Raw genomic sequence first — 20,458 nt, forward strand, 5'->3', positions numbered from 1 at the left:
ACACTGATGACGTCACAACTATTAACTGATGGCGTTACAACTCTATAACCTTCGGCAGAGGACAATGGCTTCAGCGGCGCCGGAGGTTCAGTGTTCGCACACTGATGAATTGAAATATTTCTTTCTGCATTTAGTGTAACATTCTCATCTTTCACCAATCTGTGTGAGACTGGCAGTGGATCGGCCGCGTCCCCGACAGACGGGTCACCCGTTCCTGATCCCGGCAGTCACCACCGCCGTCACTAGCAGGCGACGGTCAGTAGTCACAGCCTCACCGCCGCCGCCACCGGCAGCCGACGGTCACAGTCTCACCGGGGTATTAAAGGGACTATCCCACCTTTAACATGGGATTTAAGTTGAGATAGCCAAGTTTGCGGCGAGGTTCAGAAACCACTATCTATTTAGGTTGCAACCCCCGCGGCCTCTTGGTGTTGAAGAAATTCGTTCCCTTCATTTGAAAATGGGCCTTGTACAAGGCCCTATCTTCAACATGGAGCGACCGTTAGTGTGACGTCACCTCGTTTAGCCATTCTGATTTAAATGGGTTTGTTCGTTGAAAAATCGCTTAAAACTTGGTCTGAACTTTGTTGTGGTGCCTACAGAGTAAAAAGAATCAGCTTTATGACAGTAATGTGGCCTGGGGAAGGAGGTAATTTTGGGCTGTGACGTCACATATTTGAAAGTTTGTGTTTGGAATATGGGAAGCCTAAGATGTTTAATGAAAAATAAATGCCAGAACCGTGTTCCTGGTCATCCAATCTATAAAGTCGGACACAATTTAACTGGTTTTAACAACATTTTAGAAGGTGGGATAGTCCCTTTAACTGCGTGCAGCCGACGGTCACAGCCTCACTGGGGTATTAACTGCGTGCAGCCGACGGTCACAGCCTCACTGGGGTATTAACTGCGTGCAGCCGACGGTCACAGCCTCACTGGGGTATTAACTGCGTGCAGCCGACGGTCACAGCCTCACTGGGGTATTAACTGCGTGCAGCCGACGGTCACAGCCTCACTGGGGTATTAACTGCGTGCAGCCGACGGTCACAGCCTCACTGGGGTATTAACTGCGTGCAGCCGACGGTCACAGCCTCACCGGGTATTAACTGCGTGCAGCCGACGGTCACAGCCTCACTGGGGTATTAACTGCGCGCACCGCGACCGGAGCCCGAGGCCCGGCACTGGGCGGCACTGACAGGGAGCAGTGACCCGACAGAGAGGGCAGACTCAATGAATTGGTGTCTAATATGCCTTACACGGTTGAATGGGTCAACCAAGGCCTCTCGAGAAAGGACTGCAACTGTGATCATGTTAAGATATTTTTAGCGCCGAGAGAAGTATGTTTTCCGGCTCGCCGGGCAAAACATAGCTGATCTTAAATATTTTGTTATTTATTAATTCCGGCATTGAAGTCTTTTTTAGTTTTATGAGCTGATTGCCTTGGATTTTGTCCTCCCTATAAAATCTGTAAAATGGGCTGAGGAACGAGGGTACTCCCTTTGGCGTGAGGGTCTCGCCTCTGCTACTCCCTTTGTATTTGGGCTCGTCGATCGCGGCTTATGGGGCTTGATCTGCATAGCGGGCATTCATCGCGATGTTGTGTGAGACAACGATTTTGGGCACTTGGCCGTGTGCCCGAGGAGCGGATCAAAGAAAGCACAACAGCTAATTGCTGCTGAGCTGAGGTGGCGGACGGCGTTAGGTCTCTTTGGACGCCACGGACCACCCTGCTCGTCCGTCTCGTAAACTGACGAGTTTCATTGAAGTTGAGATAGCGTACAACAAGAAGAGGCCATATTTCAAGTGTCATAAATTGTTCCTTGGCAGGGCTTTGTACTGTGTTGTGTGACAAATACAGATCGGCTCTCGCGAGCGAAACTCGGCATCTCTTCAAACAGCCTGATTTGACTAGTGATTTATTAACATATCTATCTGCTGGAAGGGATATCAAGTTTCGAAGACGATTCGATAGAGCTCATATCAATGCCGGTTATTTGCGATTACTGCGCGTAATGTAATAAGACTGGTAATTAATGATGGCGATAGAGTTAGTGCATGTTGACGTCCGTATTCAAGATTTTCCCTTGAAACAAACAAATTGTGCAATAAGCAATCAGTAGCTCTGCAAGACATAAAAGTCTAAAAACAAAACCGTAGTTAGGGATTCTAATCAATCGTACTAGGCAGTTATGTATGTACTAGAGGGAATATGTTTAATTAATGTGCGAGGGCGGACTCAGCACATGTCAGTTGTACTTTGTGATGAAGGCTGTCCGTCCCCCTGTCTGCTTACTAGTGATGTCAATTTCAGAAAGCATATGTCCAATGTCGGTCCAATGTCCAATACTTACGTCGACCGTCCGTCCAAAAATGTCCAAGCCAGCCATTTGTCCAAAGATGTCCGACATCTACGCAATAGTTTACACTCAATACCGTTATCTAATTTGCTTTTAATATATCGTTACCAGCTCAAAAGTGGTAATCATATCGAAAGCTGAGCTTTCTTATAGCCAATCAATGTTAAACACGATTACTTTATAAAAATGTTGAGGTGTAGCAAGCGATTGTCCAAAGTTGTCCAAAGCCTGCTGTTATTGTCCAACCAAATTCCGAATTGGACATTGGACAAAATCGGAATTCCGTAGATTCAAGCTCCGATTGACACCACTACTGCTTACTGCATACAGCAGGATCCGCTGTAGGTTCCCACGGGGCTCAGGACGGGCGGTCCGTCGGCGGGCCGGCGCGCCCTGCAGCCAGTGTTCGTTCGCCGCTCGGCGGCTGGGCGCGGGTCCTCTGCCGTCGATACGTCATGCCACTCTGTCTGAGAGGCCGGCCAGGACACACACCATTGCTCCTCGGGGCGCCAGATAAGGTCGGCGCCGGTCCGGCCATCCCCTCCCTCTCCTCTGATGGTGGGTCGCTGTCCGCCGCCCCCGCCCCCGCCCCCGCCCCGTCGTCAGTTCGCACTGTCGGCGCCGATGACAGCCGATCCGCCGACGCTCCGACCGACGCTGATGGAGTGCGCAGTTTACGAGCCGATGTATGCCCGACTTTTGGCCGGATGCCAGGCGGCGTGCTTCATTGGAGTCGGCCGTTCACGGGTCACCGCGAGTGCCGCCCCGCCCCTGCCCCCGCCCTTGCCCCCGCCGCTGTCGCCGGCTCGCCGCTCTAGGATGTGATCAGGCAGTCCAAACCCGTGTTGCCCCATAGAAAGATCGGTTCTGAAGAACTGGCGTTCCAAGTATCTTGGTTTGCACGCAGACGGTGCTATGAACGGAAGCAATTTAAACGCATAGCGGGTTCAGTCGTGTGCGATTTCTTGGTACAAATTATTTAGCTCACATATGTGGTTGGCTGATTTTTAAGAATGTGGTGTCACATAAGGCTGAGATTAAATTCGATGCAGAGGTGGAAGAACTCTGAAGTCACTCCACTTTTCCCGTTTATTCAATCTATCAAATGGTTCAATCGGCAGACGACAAATACTTGATTTCATTTTCATTTGGTATCTACGTTAAGACGTGTCGCTTGCTAGCTTCACCTTAGAGTTTTGCCATCCTGTGGAATTGCAATCAGTCCTCAGTCCTTCGGGAAAGGAACTTAGCCGGCATCAGCTGTCTGCTACAGAATTAACTTTACCTGACGTGTTACGGGCTCTGATAAGACTGATAGCGCTCCCGGTGCCGCCCTCTCAGCAACGCTAGCCGTCCGCGAGAGCGGAGCAATTGGCCGGCCAATACGGCGAAACTGGCACTATAACTAATTTGATGCCTCCGCATCACCGCGAACATCGAACATAAATCATATTGCTCATTTGTGGCGTCGAGTAAATGTTTGATCTAATGATTTGCAAGTGTAACTCTTCTTTGATTTCGGGTTGGGTTGCGGACTGCAGTCTTATGCCTGCTTCTCTGCGTGTGTCGCAGAGGCCCCCTCGCTGACACCGCTCCCTCTCCGCCCGGCAGACGTGCCCTCGCAGCCGGGCGTGCCGCTCATCACCAACTTCACCTCGCGCTCGGTGTACCTGTCCTGGGCGCCTAGCAGTCGCATCAACAACAGCCCCATCCAGCACTACGTCATCCACGTCAGGTGAGATCGCCACGTCACCACGTCAGACCTGCACATCACGTCACCGACGACAGAGGAGATGCCCATTTGTGACGAACAGCATCAATCCCAGTACCCTCTCCCACTTGCTTTTCCGTCACCCCATTCACCGACATAATCGACAATCCGTCCGTCAACTTTAAATCTTTTATCATGTTCAGTAGAACCGCCCGACCCACTGATCAGGCCGCTCTGCGCTCGGTCTGTCTGTGACCAGTGACCACGCCAGCTCAGTGCTTTGCCAGGGTCACCATCCAGCGCACCATGTTGTCTCTGTCCGTGGAGAGGCGCGTCGTGTCTTCTACATGCCCGTTGGGTCCGCTGTGCCCGCTGGGTCCGCTGTGCCCGCTGTGTGCCCACTGGGTCCGCTGTGCCGACCGTCAGCGACCACCACCCTCTCCAGTCATGCACTCTACGCACTGTTTGCTGCGTATCACGCTTTGTTTCCAGCTGCGCCGGCGTGTGTCGGGCAAACAGCGCCCTCCGAGGTCTACTTGAGTTCGTTTGGAGTCCATTAACTCGCAGTTCGCTGCAATAACGGCGGAGCGCGGCGACCTTCATTTTCCCCCTGTCTCCGGCGTCGGTGCGGCTCGTGCATAAATATGTGCTCATTGTCAGTCCCCCGAGTGGCCGGGCAGACGTTGCGCGCATTTTTGACGTCAATGGTGGAGAGCAACTCGCCCCAATGTGCGTGGCAGAGCTCTCACAGTGCTGTGTTGGGGACGATTTTGCTTCTTTTTGGACTTGTTTTTCTCATACGGCTCGCTTTGTTTGAAAAACCCGTACCGTGATACCGGGCTATTTGGGGAAACACATATCGTTCTATTTCAAATTTGAATTTGATTTCGCTCTCAGGGCCCGTATAATATGTGAATACGAGACCGCAGCGCGTTCTGTCGCTGGAATCTCGCACACCGAGAGCGCAGTTCGCTCTGAGCGCTGTGACCATATATGAAGAACAGACTGTGGCCCTATGGAGCTGCGGCCGCCGAGACGGTGGATGTTGACGAGCCGCCGGTGGCGAGTTGGCTCCTCAAACCCTCTCACCCCGCGCCGGGCGGCCAATTCGATCGGGCACCGGCCACCCGATCTATTCCATCATGTTTTTATTGTCAATAGGGCGGCGCTTTGAGGGCGATAAATTCCTGGCCGGCGGCGCGCTGCGTTCTGATTGCGTGGCCGTTAGCTGCGGGGCGCCACTCGAGCTCTGGCCTGGCCACGACGTGGAGGGAGAGAACGAGAGCAATACGGCGCTATTGGGGAGAAGGGGAGGGACGGGCGGCATGGAGGGCCTCTCAGCCGCCACCCACTGACACAGCGCCAAACGGGCGTCACCTTCGAAGACACATATCGAAACCGCTCCTTAAGCGTGGTTTGCTGTGCATTGGCGCCTACGCGTTATTTGCTTGGCCGTGATAAGTGGCCTCCCGCTGATCAGACTGCCCGCGGTTAGTCGCGCTCTATATTATTGCAGCTCAAGTCTGACAGTCAAATGCGTCCTCTTCCTCGCTAAATGACTCAGAATTTTATCGCTCCGCGGCGATGAAAAACGACAAAAACACGTCAGTCGGAGGCGCCAGCTTTAATGCAGGGGGAATTTGTAGAAAAGTTGGTGTTAAGCGGAGTTCGTCTGTAAGTCTGACAAAGGAACCCTTTGAACCTGGCGGTCTGCACTCGGTCGCGGCGCCGCACATCTCAGAACGACTGAGAGAGCCTCAGGAGCGCGCTGAACGAGTGCGTTCCATCCACTCATTGTGCCGCCGTGCGCTCCGATTTACAGCTTCCAACAGGTGGTTATAGGCAGTGATTTTACCCAGGCGGGAATAAGTAATCAAAATGATTTGAAAGACACGGGTTCCGGCATTGAAATAAACTCAGCACTGTACTGAATACCTGACCTAACATTTGTCTGAAATTTTAACGAGGATTCTGCATTGTTCGGAAGCATGAGTATGAGTAGTGTGCCAAGGGAATCGACCAATTGACCGTCTTAACTTGGTCATCCTGCAGAATGGAGATAGTTGTTTCCGGGTCCAGTACCGTCGGAAATGTATCCTATACCAATTTCTGGTATTGACGTCTGTCGAACTACCATTAATAAAAGTGTTAAATCGTTGTTCAAGACTGAAAAGTGCAACTAAAATGATTTGTAGGTCTGAAATCCGAGGTAGTGACAAACTGTGTTTTAATCCTTTCCGAATGTTTTATTCTCAAATATGTTTATTTTCGGTGAGACATTCCGCGGATGTGTCCGATGCGACTGAGCCGGCCGTCGGCGCTGGTGCTGCGGCCGTCTCGCCAGTGGAGCGCACACTCTCAGCCCAATACTAATTGACTTTTATCGGGAGCCGGTACGGAATCAGTGACAAATGGAGGTGCCGGCCGACGGCAGCCCACTATCGGCGCCGACAGACCAGCGAAAAACACACCCAGGCGGAGCCGACGCCGCCTGGTCCGCGATCCGCCGCCGCCGCGCGTCGCGCGCGCCCACTGTGCGCCGGTGGTCGACGCGGCCTGGGCCACCCCGGAGACCGAGCCAGCGCATAGTGTGGACCGAGGAAAGAGTCTGTCGGTATTTACTATTTACAGAACATTGTGACTGGAATATGAGAAAATTGGCCGTTACTAAATTTAAACTGTTAAACCGCGTTTATAGTAGGTAAGTCAATGATGATATGAGTGCTCGTCATGCAAATGCAGCCCACATTATCAAACCATCTGCTGGAAGAGTGTAACAAAGTTCATTCCCAGCCCCCTGCCTTACTAACAATGTCCTTTTATGGTCCTCGTTCCTTACCTGTGACGCCTTTCCTGACCCGCCTCTGATTGGTGTTATGATATGACGTACATGTGTGACGTATGTATGACGCGTGGTATATGTCGCGCCGGAGCGGGCCGAAGCCCGGCAGTGGAGTGGGAGAGACAGCAACGACTCGGACCGAGTGAGGGCCGCTCCCTCGCCGGTCGCTTATCTTCACTTGTTCTTTTCGGCTCGTCATCTCGATCCAACTCATTATCACGAACTTTATTACAAAGAGCGATAGGTACGAGTGCTGGTTTGAAGGGGTTGAGCGCACAATGAATGGCTGTTGACGCAAAGAATTGCTGGCACCCCTGACCTCCTACATGCAAACGATAAACGTTTGCATGTTTATTGTAGATCTGAGTGAATTTAATGCAGTCTACCTGTGTTCATTTTTTTCAAAAATCCTTTGAAAACAGTTCAGAATAACAAAGCTGTCGCAGTGTTATTTACCTCGTACAACTAAGAGAGAGAACTTTTGTCAAATAGGTACAGCACTTATTTTTTACATCAACTCGCAGCCACATACCTACAATTAATTACATTTTCATTAGCGCCGCTAGTACACAAACATACCCGGCATCTGCGATGCCGGGCTCCGCATCGCGGGACCGCAGGTTGTTTGAGCAAGCACCTTTGTAAACGCAGCAAAAACGCCCGCCACCAAACGAGAGGATGAGCCTTGCACGTGCAGACCGCAGTCGGTGTGCTACCCTGCTGGGGGGAGGGGGCGTGTAACTCGGCTCCTCGGCCAATTAACGATACGGGAAAGCGGTGTTCGGAAGAGAGTAAAAAAAAAAAAAAACAACGACGAAATCCACAAGTCACGTTTTTCGTCAGGTCAAAGATCATGTCACCAGAGGTCATTGAAGGCAAATACCGCGCCTTTTAGGGCGACAAAGGAAAGAGCGGGAGAGTGAGCCATGATAAGTGGTAAGAGTGGCTACAGACTTCAGACTTTATGCAGACTTAACATTGAGGTATTATATATGCAACTAAATGACACACATGGTGTTTGTTCTAACCTTCTCAACAGAAAGTGAACGTGTCAGGACAGCACCCCTTGGTGACCATTATACTCAAGGGGTGTAGGAACTGATTCCCCAGGGGCGAAGCGATAGAAGCAAAAACATGAGTCACTAGTTCCCTCCTGTGTCTTCCCTCCTGCAGGAAAAAAATATATGTGTGATGCCCAATGTGACTGATAACTGCATAGTGCATATTATAAAGCTGGAAATATTGTACAAAGTTGTGACAACACAAGCAAACTATGCATGTCACTGCTCTTGTTATTGCTATATGAGACCTCACAAGACACAAAAATATGCATGGTAAAAAAGGGGGCAACAATTCATTTCAAATGTAGCTTGTCAAAAAAATGATCATGAATTTCACTACATCAAAAGTGAATGAAGTTAAGTGATAAACTCTGGAAAAAAAGATCAGCATAACTACATATGTCTTGTATCCAAAGCTAAAGTATGATCCTCAATGTTGCAAAAGTTGATTGGCTTTTACAATAATGAACAATACAATAACTTTGAATAAAAAAAAAACATATGGTAAACACTTCAAGGAAATCCCAAGATCCATCCAACATTTGACATGCCCTGTTTGGAATGCTGTTAAACATGCTATGATCTTCACAGAATAGGTAAAATCAACTCAAAATATTACCTTCTTTTATTCAAAATAAAATCTTCCCATGAAATTCATTATTGTCAGTGAGCTCATTCAGTCAATCAGAGACTGTGCAGAGACTTCATCATTCAAACAATCAGAGAATCAATGTGCAGAGACTAACACTTTAAAATCTAGTGACTTATCACAAACATCTTTTATGCTACAAGCTTATGCTTACTCAACACTTTTTTCATGACTCAAATATGATGGTGTTCATTTAAAGTGAAAGCATTCATCCAGCACTAAGCAGATTATTTCTAAGCTCCTTTAAGTCCCAATTTCTGCTATATTTCGCTTGGAGTCACTTCATAGTTTGAACTCAAGGTGCCTTGTGGATTTACCTCAGGTATGTAGGTAAATCCACAAGGATTTATGGGCTTTATCTCAGTTATGTAGCTGCTCCCTCAATTTAAGTTTCTCGTTAAATTTCATTGAGGCGTTGCAAGATGGGCTGTAGCCGAATTCTCTTCCCTGTTAAGCTGATGCTCATAATACCTGAACATTTTTTATTCCAATTTTTGTAGCTGTTAACAATTGGTAAAGGCCCATGTAGTATGTACCTAGACAACAATGACTTTACAGAGGAAACCCCAGGCTGTGTTTCATGGGCGCACTGCCAGCCGCTGCCAGCGCATTCCGCGTGAGCTAGCGTCAACCTCCGGTAGTGTTGTAGGCATAGGCTTGTTGATGTCTCTATGGAAGCCAAAAGCGGCTGGCAGAGTGCTGTGATACACCACCCTTATTTTTGCACAATAATGTTGTGATAACTTTTCCTGCAAAAAATATAAGGTGAATATTTTGAACTCAAGGTGCCTTGTGGATTTACCTCAGGTATGTAGGTAAATCCACAAGGATTTATGGGCTTTACCTCAGTTAAGTAGCTGCTCCCTCAATTTAAGTTTCTCGTTAAATTTCATTGAGGTGTTGCAAGATGGGCTGAAGCCGAATCCTCTTCCCTGTTAAGCTGATGCTCATAATACCTGAACATTTTTAATTCCAATTTTTATAGCTGTTAACAATTGGTAAAGGCCCATGTACCTAGACAACAATGACTTTACAGAGGAAACCCCTGGCTGTGTTTCATGGGCGCGCTGCCAGCCGCTGCCAGCTCATTCCGCGTGAGCTAGCGTCAACCTCCGGTAGTGTTGGAGGTATAGGCTTGTTGATGTCTCTATGGAAGCCAAAAGCGGCTGGCAGAGTGCCGTGATACACCACCCTTATTTTTGCACAATAATGCTGTGATAACTGTTCCTGCGAAAAATATAAGGTGAAGTGAAGTAAAATCAGGTCAAACATTAATATATACCCAAAAATAGCAGTGTATGGAGCACCTACGTTCACATTACCAATAATATGATGCACAACAGGCCATAGAAAACCAGTGAATGTTGAATTGTACCCCAATTTCAATATCAATATGGCACTTGGCAATAACAGTAAAACACACCGTTTTTATCTTAAATCAACAGAGAAAACTCCTGAACATAAAAAATGATCAGAATGTATAATAAGGATAACAGTATAAATAAAAATCGACGACATCAGCACCTATCATCGCCGTTCCACATTCACCACTCCCCATTCCACGCACAGATTGTTTACCCCTTGGTTTACCCCGTGTTCGCAGTCTCCCTGACGACGGAGATTCTTTACGCCCACCGACCAATCACGTTCAAGATCAGCGGGGCTTGGCCGCAGTTCTCGAACGCCATTGGCCAGATTAAGCAGGACCTTCGTCGTCAGTGAAACTGTGAACACGGCGTTACATATTTCGCTATGGTAACAAAAGCGCCAGAATTGACTACCAGAATTGGATCCGAAGGTCAAATAGGTCACGTGACTGACAAGTTCAGATGGACAACACCTGGAAAACGGCACAACGTGCAATAACGTTCTATATCATTGGAAAGAGCATCAAAAATTGTATATCCTATCAACTTTTCACTTGAATATGTCTTCAAGGTACAAAGTTATTAAGCATCAAAGACGCTCTCATTGACTTTGCATGTTAAAATTTTTCATCTTTAAACGAGCCTAAAGACAACAAACGAATTTGCACAGCTTAAAGAAGCATAACAACATGTTCTATGGTCTTTTCTCAACAAGTCCTGAAAGTTTAAACAAAATCGTATCATATAATTTTGTACAATGAGCGAATGAAAAAGTCTCTGCAAAAACGCCCATTGACTTAACATGGGGAGCGAAAAAAGTTCAACTTTGACCTCGTGCAAAGACACGTTACGAAGTTCTGAGGGGTATACGGCGCACACTAGCGTGTACCTGAACGTGTTTGCCATAAAATGCTGGGAAGAAAACCACCTCCTTCTTGGCTCGTTTTTCCGCTATTGGCGATCGCGCAAAAAGTGTCCAAAACCCCGTTGACTTAACATGGGGAAAATGGAATCGCACGTGCCACGTGCCACGAGGTTTTAAGCGAGTAGCGACCGGTGCCATCAGGTAGATCGCCCCCAAGAGCCCATACACTGAACTTTTTACGAAAATCGCAATGCACGTTTAGGCCCCACCCAAAATGTCTCGATTCGCTGCCAGACTTGCTAAACATAGCCCGGAGACGGACCGCTCCGGTTGTTTTTCAATAGAAAAACACAATTCTAACGAATAGTGTTTGTCTTTTCAAACAACCTGCGGTTACCAGCATCTGCGATGCTGGGCTCCGCATCGCGGGACCGCAGGTTGTTTGAGCAAGCACCTCTGTAACGCCGCTAAAGGTGTGCCGAATTTGAATGCAATCAGCCCAGCCGTTTCTGAGATCTGAAAGCCTCACCCTGCACGTGCGCACGTGCAAGCTGGGTCCCAAATGACTTGTGGACGGCACCCTAGTTGCCGGTCTCTAGCGGTGTACCGAATTTAAGCTCAATCGGCCCAGCCGTTTTCAAGATCTGGAAGCGACCCCTACACGTGCGCACGTGCAGTTGCACCCCAACCGAGACACATGAGTATACATACTAACTGACTTGTGCACAGCACCCTACTAACCGGTCTCTAAAGGTGTGCCGAATTTGAATGCAATCGGCCCAGCCGTTCCTGAGATCTGGAAGCGTCACCCTGCACGTGCGCACGTGCAACCTGGGGCCCAGCAGACCTGTGCAAGACACCCTACTACGCGATCTCTAGCGGTGTGCCAAATCTGAGCACAATTGGCCCGGCCGTTCTCGAGATCTGGAAGCGTCACCCAGCACGTGCGCACGTGCAGTTGCACCCCAATCGTGGCACATGGAAATGCATACTAAATGACTGCAACCTACTGATCGGTATCAAGCGTTATGCCAAATTTGAACACAATCGGTCCAGCCGTTCTCGAGATCTGGAAGCGTCACCCTGCACGTGCGCACGTGCAGTTGCACCCCTACCAAGACACATCGAAATGCATCGCCTGGAAAGTGTCTACCTCCATGCCAAGTTTTAGCGCAATCGGCCCAGTAATTACCGCGAGCTATTGCGCTTATTACAAAACAGGCACCTCTTGGCTTTGCACGTGGAACGTGCGTTAGGGGTCACCCATATGCATCGAGAGTAGCACACTATGTGAAAGAAGGGAAAAAGCTACCCCACACAAAAAACCGCACGTGTATCAGCCCAGTGGTTGCCGAGATATAAGTCGTACAAAAACGTCCCCACGGCGGCCGGCCGCTATTTAGCAGTAAAATCGTGTCGCATCCTTCTATGGGAGGTATCCCCGTCACCTGTTCGTATACTGTCTGAGCAAAGGCCATACGTTACGGTCCAAACTCCATAGTGAGGCGGACATACGAATTTACGAGAGTTTAGCGACGAAATGATTCACTTAATTGTTAAGTAATGGGTACCATTAGGTAGACCATAAATTTTATCTAGCATCTCACCGTAGATGCAGTAAAAAGTTCTTTACTTTTCAATGTATATAAAGACTTGCTCAGCTCAATCAGTTCACTCTGTATTGGCTCAAGCCGTATCATGCGAACGCAATACAAACTAGAGCACCGACAGCGCAGCGCTCCCCAACTCACTGCTCGCCCAGTCCACCCGGGCCGCCGCCACGACGCCCCCCCCCCCCCCCCCCCAAGTAGGCATCCCGCACTGCACCGACAGCCGCGGGCGACCAGCTGACCGGCCAGCTGACCGGCCAGCAGCCGGCGGGCGGCAAGCCGCGGATGGCCGACCCGCCGGCGCGGCGAGGGAGGGGAGGGACGCAGTTGAAAGACCCGACTACATATATATCAAAGAAACATTATATGTAATCATCGATGACGCGACATAAATCTGCTTTATTGGGGTTAGCGGTGTAGTCTGTGATGCCATCACAATGAAAATAGCCTAGTTTTGTAGAGCATCAAATTCTGATTCCATAACGACTCTCGCTAGTCCATTTTCAATTGTAAATAAGCCTTTTATTGCGATGCAAAGTCCCGAAATGGTGCCGACGGCGGCCGGTCCCCCGATGGTACCATACCATAGATGGTAAACAGGTTAGTTCACATTCCCGCCGCTATGCGGGCGGCGGCGGCGCCACCTGTCCTCGTGTCCGCCTGACACCGTAACGACATAGGTCTGAGCTCAAATCTCGGTAATGTAGTGCTTTTTTACTATATTTCTCAAAAACGGCACCACGTGCAATAAAGTTGTATATATCATTGGAAAGAGCATCAAAAGTTGTATAAAATATCAACTTTTGACTTAAACATATCTTAAACGTAAAAAGTTATTAAGCAGCAAAGACGCTCCCATTGACTTTCCATGTTAAAATTTTTCATTTTTAAACGAGCTTCAAAAGAGCAAACGAATTCTGACAGCTTAACGAAGCATAACAACATGTTCTATGGTCTTTTCTCAACAAGTCCTGAAAGTTAAAGCAAAATCGTATCATATAATTTTGTACAATGAGCGGATGAAAATGCCTCTGCAAAAACGCCCATTGACTTAACATGGGGAGCGAAAAAAGTTCAACTTCAAACTCGTGCAACTCAAGTTAACGAATTCTGACGGGTATACGGCGCACACTGGCGTGTACCAGAACGTGTTTGCCATAAAATGCTGGGAAGAAAACCACCTCCTTCTTGGCTCGTTTTCCCGCCATTGGCGATCGCGCAAAAAGTGTCCAAAACCCCGTTGACTTAACACGGGGAAAATGGAATCGCACGTGCCACGTGCCACGAGGTTTTAAGCGAGTAGCGACCGGTGCCACCAGGTAGATCGCCCCCGGGAGCCCATACCCTGAAATTTTTACGAAGATTGAGCGATTCGTCTAGGCCCCTACCAAGTTGCCCCAATTCGCGGCCAGACTTGCAAAACATAGCCCGGAGAAGGACCGCTCCGGTTGTTTTTCAATAGAAAAACACAATTCTAACGAATAGTGTTTGTCTTTTCAAACAACCTGCGGTTACCTTGCTAAGGCGCGTCGAATGATATACTTTTTGTTTAGGTTAGGTCAACCTAAGGTATTGACCTCGGGTCAAGGGCAGGTCAGAGTCCCTCAGGTCATGAGGTTGGTCGAAGGAGGTCATATCGCATATCATTTGATTCGGCAGGTCTTTCAGAGTCCATTTGTAGCTTTTTCGACTCTCTAGCTCAATTTTAGCAGGAGTTATTGACAGAAAACTCCTATGACTATAGTGATGTCATAAATGACGTTACGCAATGTCAACAATTAAAAAATAGAACATTGGACCTTGCAAGGAATGCATGAAATCACGATTCCATGCGCTTGAGATAGTTTTAGATCATTTCCAGCGCCAAAATACCATTTTCCATATTTCCCCATTGACTTATAATAGTGAGGTCACATGACCGACCTGACCTCATGTGACTTTTAAAAAAATACGAGTTATACAAGTTGGACATCCTGGGAGGCTCAGGCTACTACGTCCTGTAAGTTTCATCTTTCTGTGAAAGTTCCTCTGGTACTGTGGGCGGTGCGAAGTTGCGACCTCTGAGGACAGTGCAGAGGTTCACTTATGACGTCATAGGTCAGTGACCTTACCTAACCAGAAAATGTGGTCGGTGTCATAAGATCCGTCTTGAATCATAGGTCAGGTACGCCAAGTTTCAGCACTTTGTCGCTGGCGTGTCCCGAGCTATCACGAAAAACCCTATGGGAAGAGGCGGGTGCTTCCCTCTGCCGGCGAGGGTTAATCAATATTGACGCAATGGTGAAGTTACGGTCGCCGTCAACGTCACCATTCGAATCAGAGTCATTGACTTGTGCCGAATATCAAGTTTAATATTGATGCTTCAACGGATCTGTATATCAGCCGAAAACACCTTACATTCCTTTTTACTCGCTAGATGGCAGAAGCGTCAAACGCCTGAATGTATGCTGTGCCGCAATGCCGACTCTATTGTAGATAACCGCCTAAATGAGTGGCGGAGTAATGAGGGATCCGGGAAAACCACTATCTCTTTAGAACTGATGACTCGCACGAAACTGAAGCTTTTGAGGACGATTACCGATTGTGGTAAATGCGTCTGGCATTTTAGCCAAACATTCCCTTTTACTCGCTAGATGACGCAGAAGTGTCAAACGCCTGAAAGCATGTTGCGCCGCAGTGCCACCTCTTCCGTATGTAGCCGCATGAATGAAGATTTAAGCGCAATTGGCGCAGCCGTTGTCGCCGGTGGGCGGTGTGTGCCTACAATCTACATAGAGGTCCAACCATGCCGCTGAAATTGATCTATCATACAAAGTTTTATAACAATGCGCGTAGTAATTTTCTTAACAAACGCAAGAAAACCGATAGGTGTGGCTAAAAACGCCCCCACCCCACTTAGGCGGAGGTTAAAGTGTTTTGGTAGCAAACTCACCGATTGCTTCCTGGTCTAGCCTTCTACTGCAATCACAAACACATTTCGATTCGCGGCCAACCATGCAAAACATAGCCCGGTGAAGGACTGCTCTGGTTGTTTTTTCAATAGAAAAACACAATTCTAACGAATAGTGTTTGTCTAATGAAGAAACGACCTGCGGTTACCCGCCGCCAAACGAGAGGATGAGCCTGGCACGTGCAGACCGGAGTGGGTGTGCTACGAACTGACGAACATGACACTCTGCTAACCACTCTAGCCGTGTGCAAAATTTGAGTGCAATCGGCCCAGCCGTTCCTGAGATCTGAAAGCGTCACCCTACACGTGCGCATTTGCAACCGCACGTGCAAGCTGGGTCCCAACTGATTTGTGCACGGCACCCTAGTTGCCGGTCTCTAGCGGTGTACCGAATTTAAGCTCAATCGGCCCAGCCGTTTTCAAGATCTGGAAGCGACCCCTACACGTGCGCACGTGCAGTTGCACCCCAACCGTGACACATGAATATACATACTAACTGACTTGTGCACAGCACCCTACTAACAAGTCTCTAAAGGTGTGCCAAATTTGAATGCAATCGGCCCAGCCGTTCCTGAGATCTGGAAGCGTCACCCTGCACGTGCGCACGTGCAACCTGGGGCCCAGCTGACCTGTGCAAGGCACCCTACTACGCGGTCTCTAGCGGCGTGCAAAATCTCAGCACAATCGGTCCGGCCGTTCTCGAGATCTGGAAGCGTCACTCTGCACGTGCGCACGTGCAGTTGCACCCCAACCGTAGCACATGAAAAGGCATGGTCCGGCGGGTGCCTACATCCTTGTGTAGTTTCAGTGCAATCAGCCAAGTAATTACCGTGTTATTGTCATTACAACAAAAGTGACACCTCTCCGTTTTACACGTGTCACGTGCAGCAGGGGTCACCGGCATGCATCATCGATAGTAAATACTTCTAAGAAGGGTATACCCTACCCCACACAAAAAACCGCAAGTGAATCAGTCCAGTGGTTGCGGAGATATAACCCCTGCAAAAACGTCCCCACGGCGGCCGGCTGCTAATTTTTAGCATTAAATCGCATCCTTCAATGAGAGGTATCCCCGTCACCTGTTCGTATACTGTCTGAGCCAAGACCATATATAGGTCTGAGCTCAAATCTCGATAGAGTCGTGCTTTTTTACTAAATTTCTCAAAAACGGCACGACGTGCAATTATGTTCTATATATCATTGGAAAGAGAATCAAAAGTTGTATAACCTATCAACTTTTCACTTAAATATATCTTAAACGTAAAAAGTTATTAAGCAGCAAAGACTCTACCATTCACTTTCCATGTTAAAATTTTTCATTTTTAAACGAGCTTAAAAAGAACAAACGAATTCTGACAGCTTAACGAAGTATAACAGCAAGTTCTATGGTCTTTTCTCAACAAGTCCTGAAAGTTTAAACAAAATCGTATCATATAATTTTGTACAATGAGCGAATGAAAATGTCTCTGCAAAAACGCCCATTGACTTAACATGGGGAGCGAAAAAAGTTCAACTTCAAACTCGTGCAACTCACGTTAACGAATTCTGACGGGTATACGGCGCACACTGGCGTGTACCAGAACGTGTTTGCCATAAAATGCTGGGAAGAAAACCACCTCCTTCTTGGCTAGTTTTCCCACCATTGGCGATCGCGCAAAAAGTGTCCAAAACCCCGTTGACTTAACATGGGGAAAATGGAATCGCACGTGCCACGTGCCACGAGGTTTTATGCGAGTAGCGACCGGTGCCATCAGGTAGATCGCCTGCGGGAGCCCATACCCTGAACTTTTTACGGAAATTGAGCGATTCGTTTAGGCCAGACTCAAGTTGCCCCAATTCGCTGCCAGACTTGCAAAACATAGCCCGGACAACGACCGCTCCGGTTGTTTTTCAATAGAAAAACACAATTCTAACGAATAGTGTTTGTCTTTTCAAACAACCTGCGGTTACACCCTACTCGCCGATCCCTAACGGTGTGCCAACTTTGATCACAATCGACCCGGCCGTTTTCGAGATCTGGAAGCGACACCCTGCACGTGCGCACGTGCAAAATGGTCCCATCTGACTTTTGCACGGCACCCTATTCGCTGGTCTCTAGCGGTGTACCAAATTTGAGCTCAATCGGCCCGGCCGTTCTCGAGATCTGAAAGTGTCACCCTGCACGTGCGCACGTGCAGCTGCATCCCAACCGTGACACATGAAAATACATACTAACTGACTTGCGCACGGCACCCTAGTGATCGGTGTCTAAAACTGTGCCAAATTTGAATGCAATCGGCCCGGCCGTTCCTGAGATCTGGAAGCGTCACCCTGCACGTGCGCACGTGCAACCTGGGACCCAACTGATCTTTGCAATGCACCCTACTACGCGGTCTCTGGCGGTGTGCAAAATTTGAACTCAATCGGCCCGGCCGGTCACGAGATCTGGAAGCGTCACCCTGCACGTGCGCACGTGCAGCGGCACCCCTACCGTGGCACATGAAAATGGATCGCCTGGTAGGTGACTACCTGCATGCCAAGTTTCAGCGCAATCGGCCCAGTAATTACCGAGTTATTGCACTTATTACAAAACTGACACCTCTCCGTATTACACGTGTCACGTGCAGTAGGGGTTACCCGCATGCATCGTCCATAGTAAAATACTTCTAAGAAGGGTATACGCTACCCCACACAAAAAACCGCAAGTGTATTGGTCCAGTGGCTGCGGAGATATAAGTCGTACAAAAACGTCCCCGCGGAGGCCGGCCGCTAATATTTAGCATTAAATCGCATCCTTCAATGGGAGGTATCCCCGTCACCTGTTCGTATGCTGTCTGAGCCAAGACCATATATAGGTGTGAGCTCAAATCTCGGTAATGTCGTGCTTTTTTACTAAATTTCTCAAGAACGGGAAAACGTGCAATAGCGGTCTATATGTCATTGGAAAGAGCATCAAAAGTCGTATAACCTATCAACTTTTCACTTAAATATATCTTCAACGTACAAAGTTATTAAGCGACATAGACGCTCCCATTGACTTTCCATGTTAAAATTTTTCATTTTTAAACGAGGCTAAAAAGAACAAAAGAATTCTGACAGCTTAAAGAAACATAACAACATGTTCTATGGTCTTTTCTTAACATGTCCTGAAATTTAAAACAAAATCGTATCATATAATTTTGTACAATGAGCGAATGAAAATGTCTCTGCAAAAACGCCCATAGACTTAACATGGGGAGCGAAAAAAGTTCAACTTTAAACTCGTGCAACTCAAGCTAACGAATTCTGACGGGTATACGGCGCACACGGGCGTGTACCTGAACGTGTCGGCCATACAATGGTGTGCATCAAACCATACCTTGATCCGCGATTTTTTCCGCCATTCGCGATCGCGCAAAAAGTGTCCAAAACCCCGTTGACTTAACATGGGGAAAATGGAATCGCACGTGCCACGTGCCACGAGGTTTTAAGCGAGTAGCGACCGGTGCCATCAGGTAGATCGCCTGCGGGAGCCCATACCCTGAACTTTTTACGGAAATTGAGCGTTTCGTCTAGGCCCCAATCAAGTTGTACTGATTCGCTGCCAGACTTGCTAAACATAGCCCGGAGAAGGACCGCTCCGGTTGTTTTTCAATAGAAAAACACAATTCTAACGAATAGTGTTTGTCTTTTCAAACAACCTGCGGTTACAGCATCTGCGATGCTGGGCTCCGCATCGCGGGACCGCAGGTTGTTTGAGCAAGCACCTTTGAAAACGCAGCAAAAACGCCCGCCGCCAAACGAGGGGATGAGCCTTGCACGTGCACACGGGAGTCAGTGTGCTACAAACACTGCCGCAAAAAAAAACGCACGCCGTCCGTTAAACTAAACACTGACGCATTAAGACAAATATGGCGCCTTGCGGCAAGTGTGGTGCATTCATATCTGCCGTTTAAGCAGCCATCCCTCAATCAAAGCGCATCCTAATCGTCCCATGTTCGATAAAGTTAGGCACATTCTGTGATTTGCGGCAAAAATGGCGCTTTGAGACAAACGTGGCGCACGGCGACAAACGTGGCGCATTCGTTCCTGTCGCTTAACAATTTTATCCACCCACCAAAATCTAGCCCAATTGGACTTAAACTGACAAAGTTATGTTCATTTGAATATTTCACTATAAAATATCTCCGCAACGGAGGTGCCCAAATTTGCAAGTGTGCCACGTGACCGCCGGTGGTGTAAGCAGGACTTGTCTGCTCACTGATTGCACCATTTCAGTGTTCCTGGCTTGTGCTGTTTTCGTGCTATAAGGCCACAAATCGGCAAACACACGATAATCTGGGAGGTACGGGACTCAAACACGTGGCCACGTGGCACGTGCCGGACCTCTGATAGCTTCACCGTTCACGCCACGTGATGACCCATCGACGTGGCCATCAGCATGTTAAAGATGACCCCGGCCGGTGTCACCGTCTCTGAACAGTGGACGGCTAAACTCGAAAAACGGGAAAATTTAGGGAAATTTCACCTTCCGAATATATAATTTCCCCAGAATTTTCAATTTTTCATTTTACAAAAAATCCGAGATAGCAGTTTTGTAGCCCCCTTCATTCTGTGCCTAAACCCATTTTCAGATCGACCCTATCATAAAAACTGACGGCCTGACGGCTATTTCCCCCACTCCTTGCATTTCACAATGCTAGTATATTTAAGCACCAAAATTGACCCCGTGCCACGGCACGTGCAATAGCACGTGCGACACGTGACCACTAGTGCGACAAGCTGGACTCATCTGCTCACCGGCTGCACTGATTTGGTGTCGCTAGTTGAAGTCGTTTCCACGCCATAGGACCCCGAGTAGGCCAATGTCGGATTTTCCCGGAGGTTACCCCATCAAACACGTTTGCACGTGGCACGTGCTTTTCAATCGCCCCATATCTGACCCATACCATGTGGTAGCCAACACCACGGGGCACAACATATTGGAACATTTTCAAAATCTAACGTGGAAATTTTTTGCAAAATCGATTTGAAAATAATTTTTCGAATTCGCCATAGGCTCAACATGGGGTAACTGTTTGTGACGATTAC

At 48.2% G+C, this 20,458-nt stretch overlaps 1 protein-coding gene across 1 annotated transcript in view; it reads left to right on the plus strand.

The window, feature by feature from the left end:
- Nucleotides 1–4,939, plus strand: part of LOC122382306 (contactin-5-like) — a 71,483-nt gene extending 66,544 nt beyond the window's left edge. The window contains exon 3 of the mRNA XM_043367483.1: nucleotides 3,966–4,939. Coding sequence (XP_043223418.1) covers nucleotides 3,966–4,093 — 128 coding nt within the window. The 3' untranslated portion in view covers nucleotides 4,094–4,939. The remainder of the gene's footprint in view (nucleotides 1–3,965) is intronic.
- The last annotated feature ends 15,519 nt before the right edge of the window (nucleotides 4,940–20,458 follow it).

This window comes from Amphibalanus amphitrite, unplaced genomic scaffold (assembly GCF_019059575.1).
Source record: "Amphibalanus amphitrite isolate SeventyFive unplaced genomic scaffold, NRLGWU_Aamphi_draft 000136F_arrow, whole genome shotgun sequence".
In the NCBI taxonomy this organism is placed as follows: Eukaryota; Metazoa; Arthropoda; class Thecostraca; order Balanomorpha; family Balanidae; genus Amphibalanus; species Amphibalanus amphitrite.